Source organism: Puma concolor, chromosome E3 (assembly GCF_028749965.1).
Source record: "Puma concolor isolate L17-30 chromosome E3, mPumCon1.1.hap2, whole genome shotgun sequence".
NCBI lineage: Eukaryota > Metazoa > Chordata > Mammalia > Carnivora > Felidae > Puma > Puma concolor.
Genome location: NC_141682.1, coordinates 10,303,197 through 10,317,530, shown reverse-complemented (window position 1 = coordinate 10,317,530; position 14,334 = coordinate 10,303,197). Strand labels below are relative to the sequence as shown.

General features: G+C 58.6%; 2 protein-coding genes across 3 annotated transcripts in view; one reads left to right on the top strand and one right to left on the bottom strand.

Annotated features, from left to right (window-relative positions):
* BAZ1B (bromodomain adjacent to zinc finger domain 1B) overlaps positions 1-3,488 on the top strand; it is a 73,260-nt gene extending 69,772 nt beyond the window's left edge. For both annotated transcript variants that reach the window (XM_086691302.1, XM_086691304.1), the window contains 2 exons: positions 1,132-1,235; positions 1,563-3,488. In XM_086691302.1, the coding sequence (XP_086547428.1) occupies positions 1,132-1,235; positions 1,563-1,920 (462 nt within the window). In that variant the 3' untranslated portion in view covers positions 1,921-3,488. The remainder of the gene's footprint in view (positions 1-1,131; positions 1,236-1,562) is intronic.
* A 4,392-nt stretch (positions 3,489-7,880) lies between these two features.
* Positions 7,881-10,264, bottom strand: FZD9 (frizzled class receptor 9). Its single transcript, XM_025923091.2, has one exon. The coding sequence runs from the start codon at positions 10,009-10,011 to the stop codon at positions 8,236-8,238; it is 1,776 nt and encodes a 591-aa protein (XP_025778876.2). The 5' UTR covers positions 10,012-10,264; the 3' UTR covers positions 7,881-8,235.
* Positions 10,265-14,334: the final 4,070 nt, after the last annotated feature.

Sequence of the window (14,334 nt, the reverse complement as noted above, 5' to 3'; positions counted from 1 at the left end):
GTAAGTGATTTCTCCCCTTCCCTCTAACGCTCCCCCCCTCCCCCGCCAGCGTGCAACAGGTGGAAGCCTCCCCCTGGCGCCCCCCTCCCCAACTTTGCAGGCTGCTGCGTGTGGCAGATGGGTGGGCCTGGAGGCAGCAGGCCCTCCGGGAGCAGCTATGTCCGGCATTCCCCTGCTGTAGCCTGCAGATATCGTCTCCCCTAGTTAATAGGCAGCCTGTGACTTGTTAGGGATTTTAAAATAGTATCCATGTGTCTCCAGTGGCTCAGAGGGGCTGGGTCTCCATTGTGGGAATGTCAGCAATGTTGGAGCCTCACTCACTCTTGAGTCTTTTGCCGACAGTTGTCGTGGAGGGGTGTTACCCTCCCCTCTGCTCCCCCAACCAATGTAATTTTAGTGGTTTTACTTCAGATTTTACTTGAGCTTCCAAGAACAATAAAGGGGCTCTTGAAAATTAACTTATTCTGACAGAGCAAATTGGGGTTGGGGGCATAAAGTGAGCCTCTGGGGAGCTCGGGGGCATTGTGAGATCCTTCTGCTGGCCCGACCCTAACTAACTCTTCAAGCCCGTGGCTCTGACCACTGTGAGCCGCAGCAGTGATAACTCCCTGGAGGGGACACCCGCCCTTTCCTCCTCAGCCACTTAGCTCCCACATGCCTGCAGCAGGAGAGCCCGGGAAAGGAGTCGTGCCTCCGGCTTTTCTTCCCTCAGGCCCTCCACCCCCACAGAGTTAGCCGCCAGTGGTCCCTGTAACCAGTCCAGTTCTCCGCACTTGCTGTTTTATACCCCTCCATGGTGTGCACATAATCCCAGGTCCATCTGCTCTCAGGCCGCCGTCCTGGTGACAGTGGGCTCTCTAGCTGACCTCCAGCAGGACGGCTGTAATACGGCAACTGCTGCCTGCCCTCTGCTGCTCCCTTTGCAGGGAGGAGGCAAGTGGGCTGATGGGAAGACGCCTGCCCCCTGGCTGAGCGCATCCTGACTTGAATGTCAGATGATGTTGACGATCTCTGCTCCAAGAAAATGGTTGAACTCCTTTTTTTTTTTTTTAAAAACAGATACACACATTTTCTCTTCCGTCCACTCTTCTCTTGGACCTGTAATAACATGTCTCTCTTTTTTGGTGCCAGGTACTCCAGACCAAGCGGAGCTCCCGGAGGCAAAGCCTGGAGTTGCAGAAGTGTGAAGAGATCCTCCACAAGATTGTGAAGTACCGCTTCAGCTGGCCTTTCAGGTGGGCTTTGTGTCTCCAGCACAGGGAAGCAGGACCCACCTTGTGGGTTCTCAGAGCGTGCAGATAGGCAGCTGGCCCGGGGCGTGCTGAGCGGAGGCCGTGGGATCCACCCCGATCCCTTCGTTTAGGACATGTGTGAGTGGTGGAGGAGTTAGCTTCCCAAACTGGTAAGGGAGAGCACTTTGTACAAGGTGGACGCACCTCTTCTCCGCCTGCCAGCTGGCCGATCTCCGCAGGGGCGGGCGTCCCGGGAGCGGTGGTTTGATAACAAGGTTTGTGTCTGTTCTCGAGGCTACGTTCACATCTCCGTTTGGTTCTCTTCCACAGGGAGCCGGTGACCAGAGACGAGGCCGAGGATTACTATGATGTCATCACCCACCCCATGGACTTCCAGACAATGCAGAACAAATGTTCCTGTGGGAGCTACCGCTCTGTGCAGGAGTTTCTTACTGACATGAAGCAAGTGTTTACCAATGCTGAGCTCTACAACTGCCGGGGCAGCCATGTGCTAAACTGTATGGTGAAGACAGAACAGTGTCTGGTGGCTCTGTTGCATAAACACCTTCCTGGCCACCCATATGTCCGCAGGAAACGCAAGAAGTTTCCCGATCGGCTTGCTGAAGATGAAGGGGACAGTGAGTCAGAGCCCATTGGACAGTCCAGGGGACGAAGGCAGAAGAAATAGAGAGGCAGGGCCCTGGTAAGGGAGCTGAGGTGGGGGGAATGGAGAGAGCTGGGGAGGGTGAGCGGGGGGCGGGAGAGGAAGGCGGACAGGAGTGTGGAAGGGAGGGAGTCACGGGGAGTCCCGAAGTGCCCGTCATCCCGAGCTTCTGCCGCCCTCCCCAGCTCTCCAGAGGGCCCTCCGCACACAGAGCTCTTTGGAGAACCTGCTCTTGGGTGGTCTCTGCCCAGAGACACGGCGGGTGGTAGACGAGGGCCTTGGCCCTGAAAGTGTCCAGGGAGGGGCTGGGGGTACAGCCCTTGTCGTGAGCCCCCATCCTTTAACCTTCTTTCCCGGGGTCCCTCTCGCTTTGGCCACCACAACAGTGCCAAGCCTCTGGTCTCTAGCGGAGGGGTTACTGCATTACATAGAAGGATCGGGGGTAATCAGGCCAACTGGGGAGGTGGTGTTGATTTTTTTTAATCTGTATTTACACCCAGTCTTGTTTCTTCAAGCCCGTCCTCTGTGTCTCGCTCCCCCTCCCTCAGGTGACGCTATCAGTGAGTGCCACACCACGTTCTGTATTCACCAGCATCATGAGACACTTGTGCTCCTTTGAGTTGCTCTTGGCAGAGTAAAGGGACACGTCCCGGAGCCATTCCTGAATCTAACCCCTCCCCCTCTTTGTGACAGCTCTCTCCCTGCTCCCACCCCACCCCACCTCACCCCCTCAGAAAAAAAAAAAAAAAAAAAAAAAACTTAAAAAAACTTAAAAAAACTTAAAAAAAACCCCACAAAAAACCTAAGGCACTTCACTTAGAGACTGGAGTCCTGCTTATAATCATGCGTATAACCTTTACTTCAATGGGTCTGGCCAGAGGGGTGTTGGAGCCCAGCCCACCCACGTACCAGACAAGCTCTTAGGGGAGAAGAAAAGCAGGAAGAATTTAAATGTTTAATTTTTTTTAATTGACTTTTCTAGTTATTAAAAGTTGCTTGTTTCAGCAGTGATATTGTATAAAGAACATCTTGTAAGATATTTCTGTCATCTTGCTTTGGCACATGTACAGTACAGTTTATATGATAACGTGTTCGCTTTACTTTGCCCCGTCTCCTCCCTCAGCCCATCCTCTCTCCTTCAGAGAAGCCGGGCTGGAGGGTCATCGGGGCAGGTGGTGGGACCTGGGGGGGAAGGGCTGTCCCTCTGCCTGCCCCGACCGCCGATTCTGCCGCCTCCATCTACAGCCGCCACCTCCCGCCTCCCCCCACCGTGTCCCCACGAAGCTGAATCTTGCCGGTCCGCCAGCTGCGCGTGGGGTGGGAGTGGGGGTGTGTGGAGGAGCTCTGCCGGCCCTTCCGCAAGGAGTCTGGCGTTAGTGGCTCTGGTTGGGCAGGACTTCCTAGTCTTCTTTCCCTTTTATGGCAGATTTTGATAAAATGCAAAACAGGGTTTAATTTTCTTTTCTACCAGCTTTGAATTTAGCAAATGTGAGCACCTCAGCTCTTCTGTAACTATTTAAGTTAAGGGAAAACATGTCCACCAAGGGGATTGCAGCTCCTAGAACTGGAGAATAAAGCCTCTTAATACTGAATTTCAAGGTGTGTTCCCTGTCTCGCCCCGCCTACCCTGCCCAGAGACCGGGGGGGATTTGCTCCAGTGGCTGCTGGATAGGTTTACTGTCCCTTCTCCCACAGGTTCGGAGTTAGCACTGACGCTACAGTTCCGTGATCCCAGCCACCAACACCTCCCCCTGCCTCTTACCCTAGAGCCAGTCTGTTCTTGTTAACAGTGAGAATCCTGTGTTCCCACTTCAGTGACACCTGAATTGTTTGTTGTTTTTTTTTTTTTTTTTTTAATTGTCTTTAAGGAGGAAGGGCCCCGTTCAAGGGTAAACTTGTAATAAATTGGAATTTCAAATAAACATTATGTACTTGTGTTTATAAAGAAGCAGCAGTTCTGGTGAATCTTTCTTTGTGTTTGTGGGGGCGGTAGTGGCACATGTGTCCCCCAGGGCTCTTTCCCGGAGCTGAGAGGACTTCTGACCATCTTTTTAACCACAGGCCACATCCATTTGCATTTCTTTGCTTCCTGGAGAGATTTCTGGTGCCCAGTAATCAGAGTGTGACTTTCAAGCTTCTGGCCTGGTCTCTGAAACCCCCAAAATTGTCATTGGAAATTTCCGGGGGGGGGGGGGGGGGCGCCTGGGTGGCTCAATTGGTTAAGCGTCTGACTCTTGATCTTGGCTCAGGTCATGATCTCATGGTTTTGTGAGTTCGAGCCCTGCATCAGGCTCTGTTCTGACTGCTCGGAGCCTGCTTGGGATTCTCCCTCTCTCCCTGTCTCTGCCCTCATCCCTGCCCCCCTGCCCCAGCACTCGCTCGCTCTCTCTCTCACAACAAACTTTAAAAACATTTTTCTAGTAATTAGAGACAAATATTTCTAAAGGCTTAGCTGGGAATTTGGGGCTGGAAGAATTAATTTAGGGGCAATTGCTGACATTAAAAAAATTTTTTTTTAATGTTTATTTTTGACAGAGACCGAGCATGAGCTGGGGAGGGGCAGAGAGAGAGGGAGACACAGACTCCAAAGCAGGCTCCAGGCTCCAAGCTGTCAGCACAGAGCCCGACACGGGCCTCTAACCACAAGCTGTGAGATATGACCTTAGCCGAAGTCGGACGCTCAACCAACTGAGCCACCCCAGGCATCCCAGACATTTTAAAACACTTCTTTTCCAGGAAAATTTCAAACATAACGCAAAAAGAGTGAAAATATGAATTCCCTTGTAGTCTGCTTCATCAGTTCTACCACATAAGCAATTTTATTTATGTCTCCATTTATTTTTTATGCTGGGCGTTTTTATCAAGTCAGAGTGGTTGGTTCAGTAGGTCACTGCTAGGTGGCAATCTGCTTCTGGAATTCAAAGATTTTGCAGAGCACACTCTGTGAGCCCCTTGACCAAGAAGGGACACTGCCGACTCCTGACCACCTGAACCTGGGGCAGCGTTGGCTAAAATGGGCAGAAAAAGGAGAAACCAAAACCCTGGGTTGCTCTGTGGAGTCCACACTCGGGGAGTGTGAGCTCCGAGCCGGGCCCCTGGCTTGAGTGAGCAGTTTGCCCCAAGGTCAGCTCCGGTCTGACGAGTGCTCCGGCTCTGGGGAAGGGAGCTGTGGGCCTCTGTGCATTTCCTACACGGTCACAGCGGGACTTGGGGGCTCGGCCACTTCTGTGATGTCCTCTCCTCAGTGGGCTTCTCAGGCTCCCCTAGGATGGTGTTCCGGGGGCCACGTCTTCTTGAGGTCAGCACCCTGGTCCTGTTAAACCATCAGCCCATCCTCCCTGCTGTGGGCTCGGACCTCGGGGAGCCGCCTAACTTCCCTTGACTACTGCAAGAGGGGACAAGAGAACTTTTCCTCCTGAGGACTGGGGTCTGAGGCATTGCTCCTGGGAATCAACGGAGACCTCTCCCCCGTCCTGCCTGCGCTTTCTCCTCAGACCCCGTCCCCAGAGGATGGGGGAGGGTGCTGCGGGTGTGTGTGTGGGGTGGCAGTGTCCCCAGGGGATGGGGGGTTTGCTGCGGTGTCTGGGGAAGGGGGGGGCGGTGTGTGGCAGTGAGGTGGTATCTGGATTGCCGGGAGCCAGGGCCTCTTTAGCAGGATATTGAGAAACTCCAACCAGGTGGGAAGAGAAGTTTCCACCACTGCCCCTGCCCGGAGCCTTCAGACCTTTTCACAGGGCAGTACTGGAGTTTGTGCCTCCGGGGTGTGGCCGTGAGCAGCCACTGACACTCTGGGGCCTCTCCTCAGGCTGACCTTGGTCAAGATCACCGCCACCGATTCCTGTGAACTTTGAATCATTTCCTTGGAACTAATAGGTCAGGGCTAAGGAGTTCCCTTAACTTGGGTCTCCCACGCACAAGCCTGGCAGGGAGGGGCCGGGGACACACAGTGACTGGCCAGCAGGTGTTGCTTTCCGAGACACTTCCCTCGGGCTCTGGAATTTCCTTTTGGGGGCTGGTGGGGGGGTGTTTCTCTGGACAAAACCACCCTAGGTTATAACACCCGCCATCCCTTGCCCACCCAGGTGGAATCCGTGGCGCAGTGGAAATCACAAAGGCTCTGGAGGCTGCACGCTACCTGGCTGCGTGACCTTGAGCCAGCCAAGCACTCAACACTTCCCATCTGGAAAATGGGGAGAGAAGGATCTAATGGAGGACTTCTGTAAAAGGTCTTTAATAAACGATTCCTTCCTTCTCTCCCGGGGTCTGGGACCTTCCAGTGTCCCCAAGTGCTGAGAGGCTGCTGGCAGAGCCCCTTACCCTCCATCACCCCCCTCCCAGTTGTCCTGGGAGCCCAAATTTTTTCCGCTGGGTGGGACTTAGTCAAGCATCATCTCTCCCAGGGCCGCTGACTGGCAAGGGACAGGGGTGAACTGGGGCCACTCCCTGCAGACCTGGCCTGCAAGCCTAACTCCACGCAGCCACCGTCTCCCCTTCCAACCTGGGCCCCTGTCACATTCAGTAGGCGCAATCTGTCAGTCAAGGACCCTCCTAGGGAGTTACAAGGTGTTAGGGTCACTTGGCTTTGCTGTAAAGAAGGCAAGAGGGCCTCCTGTGTGCTCTGAGAAGGAAAGATTTGGATGGGCTGGGCCATTCCGTGCATGAAATGCATAAGCCCAAGGTGCTGAGGCGGCAGAGTTCTCCTGGGGGCTCTGGGCTGCTGCTTGTGCTGAGGGACAGCCCTTAATTCTCCTTAGCTCCTGATGGGAGTCTGACACAGCCTGTTGGGGCTCCATTTGGCTTCCTTCTTGTCCCGCAGAGCTTGGTGGCTGGTACAGGGCAAAGAGCTCCGGCCTGAGAGGCCCTGGGTTTAGGCACTCAGCCCTGCTTCACAGGAAGCAGTCGGCCTTGAGCCTCCCCTTGGTTCTGAAGTGAGGCTGGACCCTTGGGGCCTCTTGGCAGTGACACTGAATGCCGGCTCTGGATCATGCACCCAGGACAATGACCGATACACCTGGCTGGAGTCACAGTGGCCAAAGCAGAGGCCAAGATGGGACTCTGGGGTCTGACCTCCTGCCCCAAGCCGATGGGCGTCTCTGGGACGGCCACACACTCCTTACAGTGGGCAGAGATGACGAAGCCCGGCGCACGGATACACAGGTACATTTTCCTGTCCCTGGGCACATGAGTATGTAAGCTGGCCTGGAGCAGCCACGCATATGCCCCCGCACCTGCCCCATTTCTCACACGGTGCCCAGCACCCCAAGTCCTTCGGCAGTCCTTTCGGAGCTGGGGACCCAATTTCCACTATGCTCAAGGGTTTCCCCATGCCCTGTGTCTGTGCCACCAAGATGCCCCTATACGAGCCAGTCCTGCCCCATCTCCACTCCACCTGGTAAGATGAAGGGATGCTGTGGGGTGCCCCGACTAGGAGCCCAAGGAGAGAGGTGGACACACCAGCAATCTTGGAAGGCAATGAGGACAGTCACTCCAGCCTTAGCCCTTAGGCCCCAGGGAAGGGACAGTAGGACGGCCTATAGGAGACAGCGGGAGCAGATCCTGAGCCCCCAAGGGAACTTTGGAGACAGGCTGATGCCCTCGTTTTCTATACAAATGAAGAAAGCAGTCTTTCCCAGGGCCACCAAACAGGCTAGAGTCCCCAGGGCCAGAGGTGTCCTCTCAGGGGATTCCTGAGTATCCTGGCAGGCATCCTGGTCACACTTTGGGAAGCGGGAACCCAGGACTCGGGCAAACAGGTTGCCCAAAAGAGCAAAGACTGGTGAGAGGGGACAACACACACACACAGAATCTGGGACTTCTGCAAAGACAGCTGCTCCACAGGGACGTCCTCCTGACCGGAGGGGAGGCAGAGAATGGGGCTGGGGCCATGAGGCCAGCAGCCACCCAGCTCACCCCACCAGGGGGACTCCTACAGGACCCTCACTCTCTGACCTTACCCCCTTCCCAGCCCACAGAGGACTCAGCAGTGCCACACGGGGGTTTATTCCAGTCACAGCTTCCAGAGAAACTCAACAATAAATTACATCATTAAATAAACTCCCTGCTGGACCACGCCCCCTTCTGCCCCTCCTCCTCTCCACCTGCTCCCCCAGGACCCTGTGGGGACCTGGCCAGGCCCGCCCCCTCCACTGGGCCACAGGGGAGTGAGCCTCACTGGGTCTCTGTGAATGAGGGTGGAAGGAGAGGCTCCACGCCCTGGTCCTCGGCCCCTCGCACTCACTTGCCTGACCTTGACAGCTGGGCAGCTGCTAGTCAGCTGTCTCCTCCAGAGGGGGGGGGGTGCAGGAGGGGGCAACAGCCGCCCCACACAGGCCTGTGTCCCTAGAGGTGCGTGGGGTTCTCCAGAGAAGGGTCCGTCTTAGTCATGTGCAAGACCACGGTGGGGGCCTTATAGTGGCAATGGGTGCCACGGCCATAGCCCCCGGGAGCCCGGCAGGCCTTTGCCCGGGCCCGGCCAGCTGCCATCTTGCGGTGGCACAGGCTCTGCCAGGTCTGGAAAGTCTTGGAGCTCCACACCCAGACACCGCTGGTGATGCCCACCACCAGCGACATGAAGATCTTGAGCATAAAGACAGCCACGGTGGGCACCGACCCCCCTTGTAGTGAGCAGTCCCTCCGGCCCCCGGGCATGGTGGCTGCCAGGCAGGGTTGCTCTGTGGCCCGAAGGCGCCAGAAGTCCATGTTGAGGCGTTCATAGACATAGCACACAATGACGCAGGTGGCAGGCACCGTGTAGAGGATGGAGAAGACCCCAATCTTGACCATGAGCTTCTCCAGCTTCTCCGTGTTGGTGCCGCCTGTCTTCATGATCTTGCGGATGTGGAAGAGGGCCACGAAGCCGGTCAGGAGGAAGCTGGTGCCCAGCACCAGGTAGCAGGAGAGGGGAACCAGCACAAAGCCCGTCAGCGCGGCCACATCCATGCTGGCCACGTAGCAGAGCCCGGTCAGCTCGTCGCCCGCCACCTTGCGCAAGGTCAGGATAACGATGGTCTTGAGGGCCGGCAGGCCCCAGGCCGCCATGTGGAAGTAGCTGCCATGGGCCTCGATGGCCTCGTGGCCCCACTTCTTGCCGGCTGCCAGGAACCAGGTGAGTGTCAGCACCACCCACCACAGCGAGCTGGCCATGCCGAAGTAGTAGAGCAGCAGGAAGACGAGCGTGCAGCCCGTGTTCTCCAGCCCCTCCTGGATCACGTACAGTGCTCCTGCCTCCTGGTCGCACGCCACGCTCTGGGCGCCGGCCACCGCGCGGATGAGGAAGGCCAGCGAGTAGACGTTGTAGCACATGGACAGGAAGATGATGGGGCGCTCGGGGTACTGGAAGCGGTGGGGCTCCAGCAGGAAGGTGAGCACGGTGAAGGCCGTGGAGAAGAAGCACAGCGCCGACCACACGGCCATCCAGACGAGCGCGAAGTCCTTGTCGCGCCGCGACCAGAACACCTCGACGCCGGGCCCGCAGCGCGGCGCGCACGAGCGGCTCTTCTCCACGTACTGGAACTTCTCTGGGTTCTCGCAGGTGCCGCCGCCGCCAGGGCCTGAGGCGGGGTCGCCGGGGGGCCTCGCGGGCCGGGGCGCCACGGGCAGCATGCCCAGGCCCTTGTGGGGCTCCGCAGGGCCGGCCGTGGCGTTCTCGGGCGCCTCCATGCAGAGCGCGTGCGGGTCGTTGCGCGTGGGCAGCCGGGCGCAGTCCAGCGAGTCCGGCCAGCCGAAGTTGAACTGCTCCATGATGGGCGCGCAGCGCAGGCGCGCCTGCTCGCACATGGGCCGGCAGGCGGGGATGGGCGTCGAGACCTGGTCCGTGCACATGGGCGCGTACAACGAGCACAGGAAGAAGCGCAGGTGGCTGTGGCAGCCGTACTGCACGAGCGGCGCGAACTCGGCCAGCTCGGCGGCCGCCTCACCCTGCGACGTGTGGCCCAGCAGGTTGGGCATGCGGGTCAGGTTGTAGCCGATGCCGCGGCACATGGGGATCTCCACCGCCTGGCAGGGCGCCGGCCCGCGACCGCGCTCCGGATCGAAACGGCCGATCTCCAGCGCCGCGCCGCCCGCCGCCAGCAGCTGCCACAGCAGCAGCGCCCGGCGGAGCGGCGGCACGGCCATCCCGGGCGGCCCCGGCCGAGGGCGGGAGGGCGGCCCCGGCTCACTCGGGCCGCGCCGTCCGGCGCCCCCGTGCCCGCCCGCCACGTCGCGGGGCGCTGGCCATCGCCGAGCCGCCCGCGTGCGTCCGGGCGCCCCGGCAGCGCGCAGGGAAGCCGCCCGAGGGAGAGGAGGCGCCGAGCCCGCTGAGCCGCCACAGCCGCTGCCACTCGAGCGGCCGCGGAGCCAGAGCGGGCGCCGCCTCCGGGGGCCGCCGCTACAAGCCTCGGGGCGGGGCGCCTGGCGGACACGCCCAGAGGCGGGCCCTCCGCGCGCCGGGCACGCCCCCCCGCCGGGCTTTAAAGGCGCCGCGTCTCGCCGCCGCGCCGGGGCATCCGTGTAGGCGAGTCCCGGCGGTATGGGCTGCACGTGCGCCCTGGACACGCGCGCTCACACTCGGTGCTTCCCCTTCCCTTGCTTTCCCCGCTCTCCCAGCGACTCATGTCGAAGTCGAAGACTTCCCCGCCCTCCACCCCGGGTCGCCTCTCTTTACCCCAGGCGGCAGACCATTGTTAGAGGCCTCCACGCGTTGGGAAGCCTCCGGCTTGTATTCCAGTGCTTCCCGTGCCTTCACCAGTTGTGAGTTTTGGGCTCTTCTCCCTCAGCCTCAGTTTCCTTTTCTGTAAAACAGGCAGATAGATAATCCTGTAAAAACAAGCACACATGCTGCTTATGGGTCACGCTGCACACTTGACTTCATTGGTCTCTACTCCTCAATCCAGGTGGGGAAACTGAGGCTCAGAGGAGTCACATACCCACGGGTATGAAGCTATTAGGTGTTGCATTTGTTACTGTCTCCGAACTTATTTTTCTTGTTGTTTTTAAGATATTAATTTTTTTAAGTAATCTTAAATGAGTAAGGTCCGAACTTACAACCCCGAGATCAAGACTCATGTGCTCTACCAATTGCACCAGCCAGGCGCTCTCCCCACCCCCGTACTGGTTTCATAAGGTTGCTGCGCTCCCCTGGGGGACACAGGCTCCGCCCCCCCCACCCCCAGGGTGCCACCTGGCCACCTCTGGGACACCCTTAGAAAGTGCTTCCCTTAGAGCTGAAAGACTGGGCTTTTTATTGATTATTTTTTAAAATTTATTTTTGGGAGAAGACAAGCAGGGGAGGGGCAGAGAGAAGGGGACAGAAGATCCAAAGTGGCTCTGTGGCTGACAGCAGCGAGCCCGATGTGGGGCTCGAACTCACGATCCGCAAGATCATGACCTGAGCTGAAGTTGGAGGCTCAACAGACCCCCCAGAGCGTCACCGAGGTGCTCCATGGACTCTGGGCTTTTTAAATCAAAGTATAATTGACACATAACCTCATACTAGTTTCACATGCACAGCATGACTCGCTGTTTGCGCACATTGGGAAATAATCAGCCCCCACGTCAAGTGGTCACCATCTGGCATGGTACACAGTTACACATTTTTTTTCACCAGTGATGAGAACTTCCAAGATTCACTCCCCACCGCCCTGCCAGTCCCCGGCAGAGCCCTGTTCTCCTTCCTGTGCCTGCAGAGCAGAGGGGCGATACACAGCAACGTCCCATGGGTACCTTAGGAGTCCACCTCATACCCTCCTCACCTAAACCTGAGAGCCATCAGGATGACATGAGACTGTTACCCCCCTGCTTCCATGGGCAGCTCCTCAACCACGGGGAGCGAGGAGGACCGTCCTCGTGGTACAGTTGGGTTCACCAGTGCACAGTGCGGTATCTGTGACTCCCTACGGGTGTGGCTCAGTCCGCCAGTGACAATGAGTGAGATCTGGAACTGCGACCCCTGAGCGGCCTACCCCGCCCCACCCTGCCTGGGGTTGTTGGGGGCCACTTGGAGTCCCAGAGCACCTGTGTCTGCCCTGCCAGCTTCCCACCATGGCTCCCAGAGAAGCTCTGCAGGGAAACACAAATGCCACCCAGCAGACCACCCACGGGGCTCTGCTCTGGTCTGGGACTCACTTAGAGACTATGGTCCCACCCCCACCCCAGGCCCTGCCCCGTCTGTCCTCACCCCCTTGACTTAGACGTACCTGGAAAACTCAGACTCCACAGGTCCAGACGCACTAGCAGCTGCTCAGGGTGCTGAGACATAGGCTGAGGGAGAGACCTGCCCTGCAGGGGGGCTGGGAGAGGGGCCCAGGACCTCCCATGAACGATGCAGGCCCTGGGCCAGGCACTTCACACAGTGGCCTTTCTAACCCTCCTAACAGTCTTGCAAGGACTTTTGTAACCATTTTACAGATGAGGAATTGAGGCACAGGAAACCCTAGATAATTTGCTGGGATTACACAGCTCGGAAGGATCAGGGTGGGCGTTCAGGCTCTTCCACGGCATGAGGCTGCCTGTCACCAGCAGAGGAAGGGCACCTGCCCCTTGTGGCACGTGGTGGGGACTCAGGCTGGTGCACTCACACCGTGTAGAGACTTGCCTGCAGGGAAGGGAGAAGGAAAGGTGGCGGGCGCTCTGTGTTGGGTGTGCACCCAGCCTCATGCTCTCGGAGTGGCCCTGTGAGATTGGGCATCCGTGGAGGGGCACACAGCCTTGTGGCCAGCGCATAGCGTGCACTCAGCCCACCTGAGCCACGACGGGTGCGGCTACAAGCTCCCGACCTTCCCAAGGAGGTAGGGTATCTTGCAAAAAAAGGACCTGGCATTGACCCCCTGGTCAAGGATAACAGTTTCCCAAAATGTCAGCAGCAGCTTCCCATTGCCCAGGGTGAAGCCCACGCTCCTGGGGATGAAGCCCTTCCAGGCACAGCCCCCAACTCGCCTCTTCGTTTCCTGCCGTGACTTCCCCCGCCCACTGTATCCCCCCCCCCACCTCCCCACCCCACCAATGGAAGCACCAAGCCACATCCTGCCATCATGCCTCCAATCTCCCCAGACCAGGAGGCCTTTCTCTCCTGCCCTGCTTGGCACAACCAGCCTCCAGCATCACCTCGCAGGGGCAGTCCCCCAGCCCAGCTCTCCTAGATGGGGCTGGAGGGTCTGCTCTTTGGGCCCAGGGTCCTTGTCCCCGCACTGTGCACTCAGTTAGCCCTCCATCCATCCCCACTCCACCCTAATACCAGCAGCTGCTCGAGGACCTTGGGAACGTTTTATTTCTCTGTGTGTCTGGCCTCCAGGAGGCAGAGGTGCATGAATGATAGCGGGGGCCCCGCGTCAGGGTGTGTGTAGGAGGTGGGGGCTCCAGAGGTGCCCCTCTGCTGGCAGCCGGGCGGGGAGGCTGAGGCCGGTGGAGGCTTTTCCCACCACCAGCCCTGGCCTGGGAGCCAGGTTTTTTGTGCTCCTGTCCCCCAGCAGGGCGGAGAGGAGTCTTGGGGCCCTTCCTATGTAGCAATGGGGGAGAGGGCGCCCCAGGAGCTGGGGGATGCCTGGACTCTCACCATGGCAACAGCTGCTCCTGGGAAGCCAGAGGTGGGGGTGTGGAAGGGCCCCTCCCCCATGCAGATGCTGCCTGGAGAGAAGAGGCCTCTTGGGCCGCCTGCCCACCCACCCGGCTTTGTCACTCGATCTCCCTCTTTACAAAGGCAGAACAATACCCGAGGGCTCCCTGAAAGGGAGACTATGGACTGGGAGGAGGGGGATTACCATCAGTGCCCACCCCCATTCCTGCTTCACTGGGCAGAGGGGCCGGAGACAGGGGCGAGGGGGTAGTGGAACCCTCTCTCAGCTCCTCCCTGGAGAGGCCTTCCTTCCTGGGGGTCCTGCACACGTGGGAAGGGACACCTCCCCACCTGTGTCCCCCACGCCCCTTTTGTCACCCTCGCCTGCACTCCCAGAGGCCCTTCTTCCCACGGTCTCCCTGACTATGGCCACATATCACTCCCACTGGACACTTGCTGCCCTGCCCTTCCCCAGCTTGGCTCTGACCCTGCCTCCTCCAGGACACTCCCCTGCTGGATGGCCCTGGTGCCTGTAGCTGTGCCCTCTTCCCCACCAGCCTGGGTGTCTTGGGTGCCTGGCCTGGACAAGCTCCCATCAAAGTTTGTTGAATGAAAAGCACGTTGTAATGAGGAGGGGGCCGGAGATCTTTCTGGAAGAGCCTGAATGCAAATGGGGCCTGAGGGCGGGGGAGGGGTATTGATTGGGCCCTGGAGCACAGAGGTGTTTGTGGGAGTAAGCAGGCCCATCCTGCACCTTCTCCGGGTGCCCAGGTGCCAGGACACCCTTCAGGGGGGCTGTCGCTGGTTGGGGAGGGCCCGCCAAGCTACAATGATGCCCCTGCTCCTGGGCAGGGGCAGGTGCAGAGTGACGCCACAGTCTGGGCAGGCAGAGGTGGGCAGTGCTGGGA

Bases quoted from the DNA above. Each gene is read 5' to 3' on its own strand.
- FZD9 (XM_025923091.2), bottom strand. From the start codon at position 10,011: ATGGCCGTGCCGCCGCTCCGCCGGGCGCTGCTGCTGTGGCAGCTGCTG.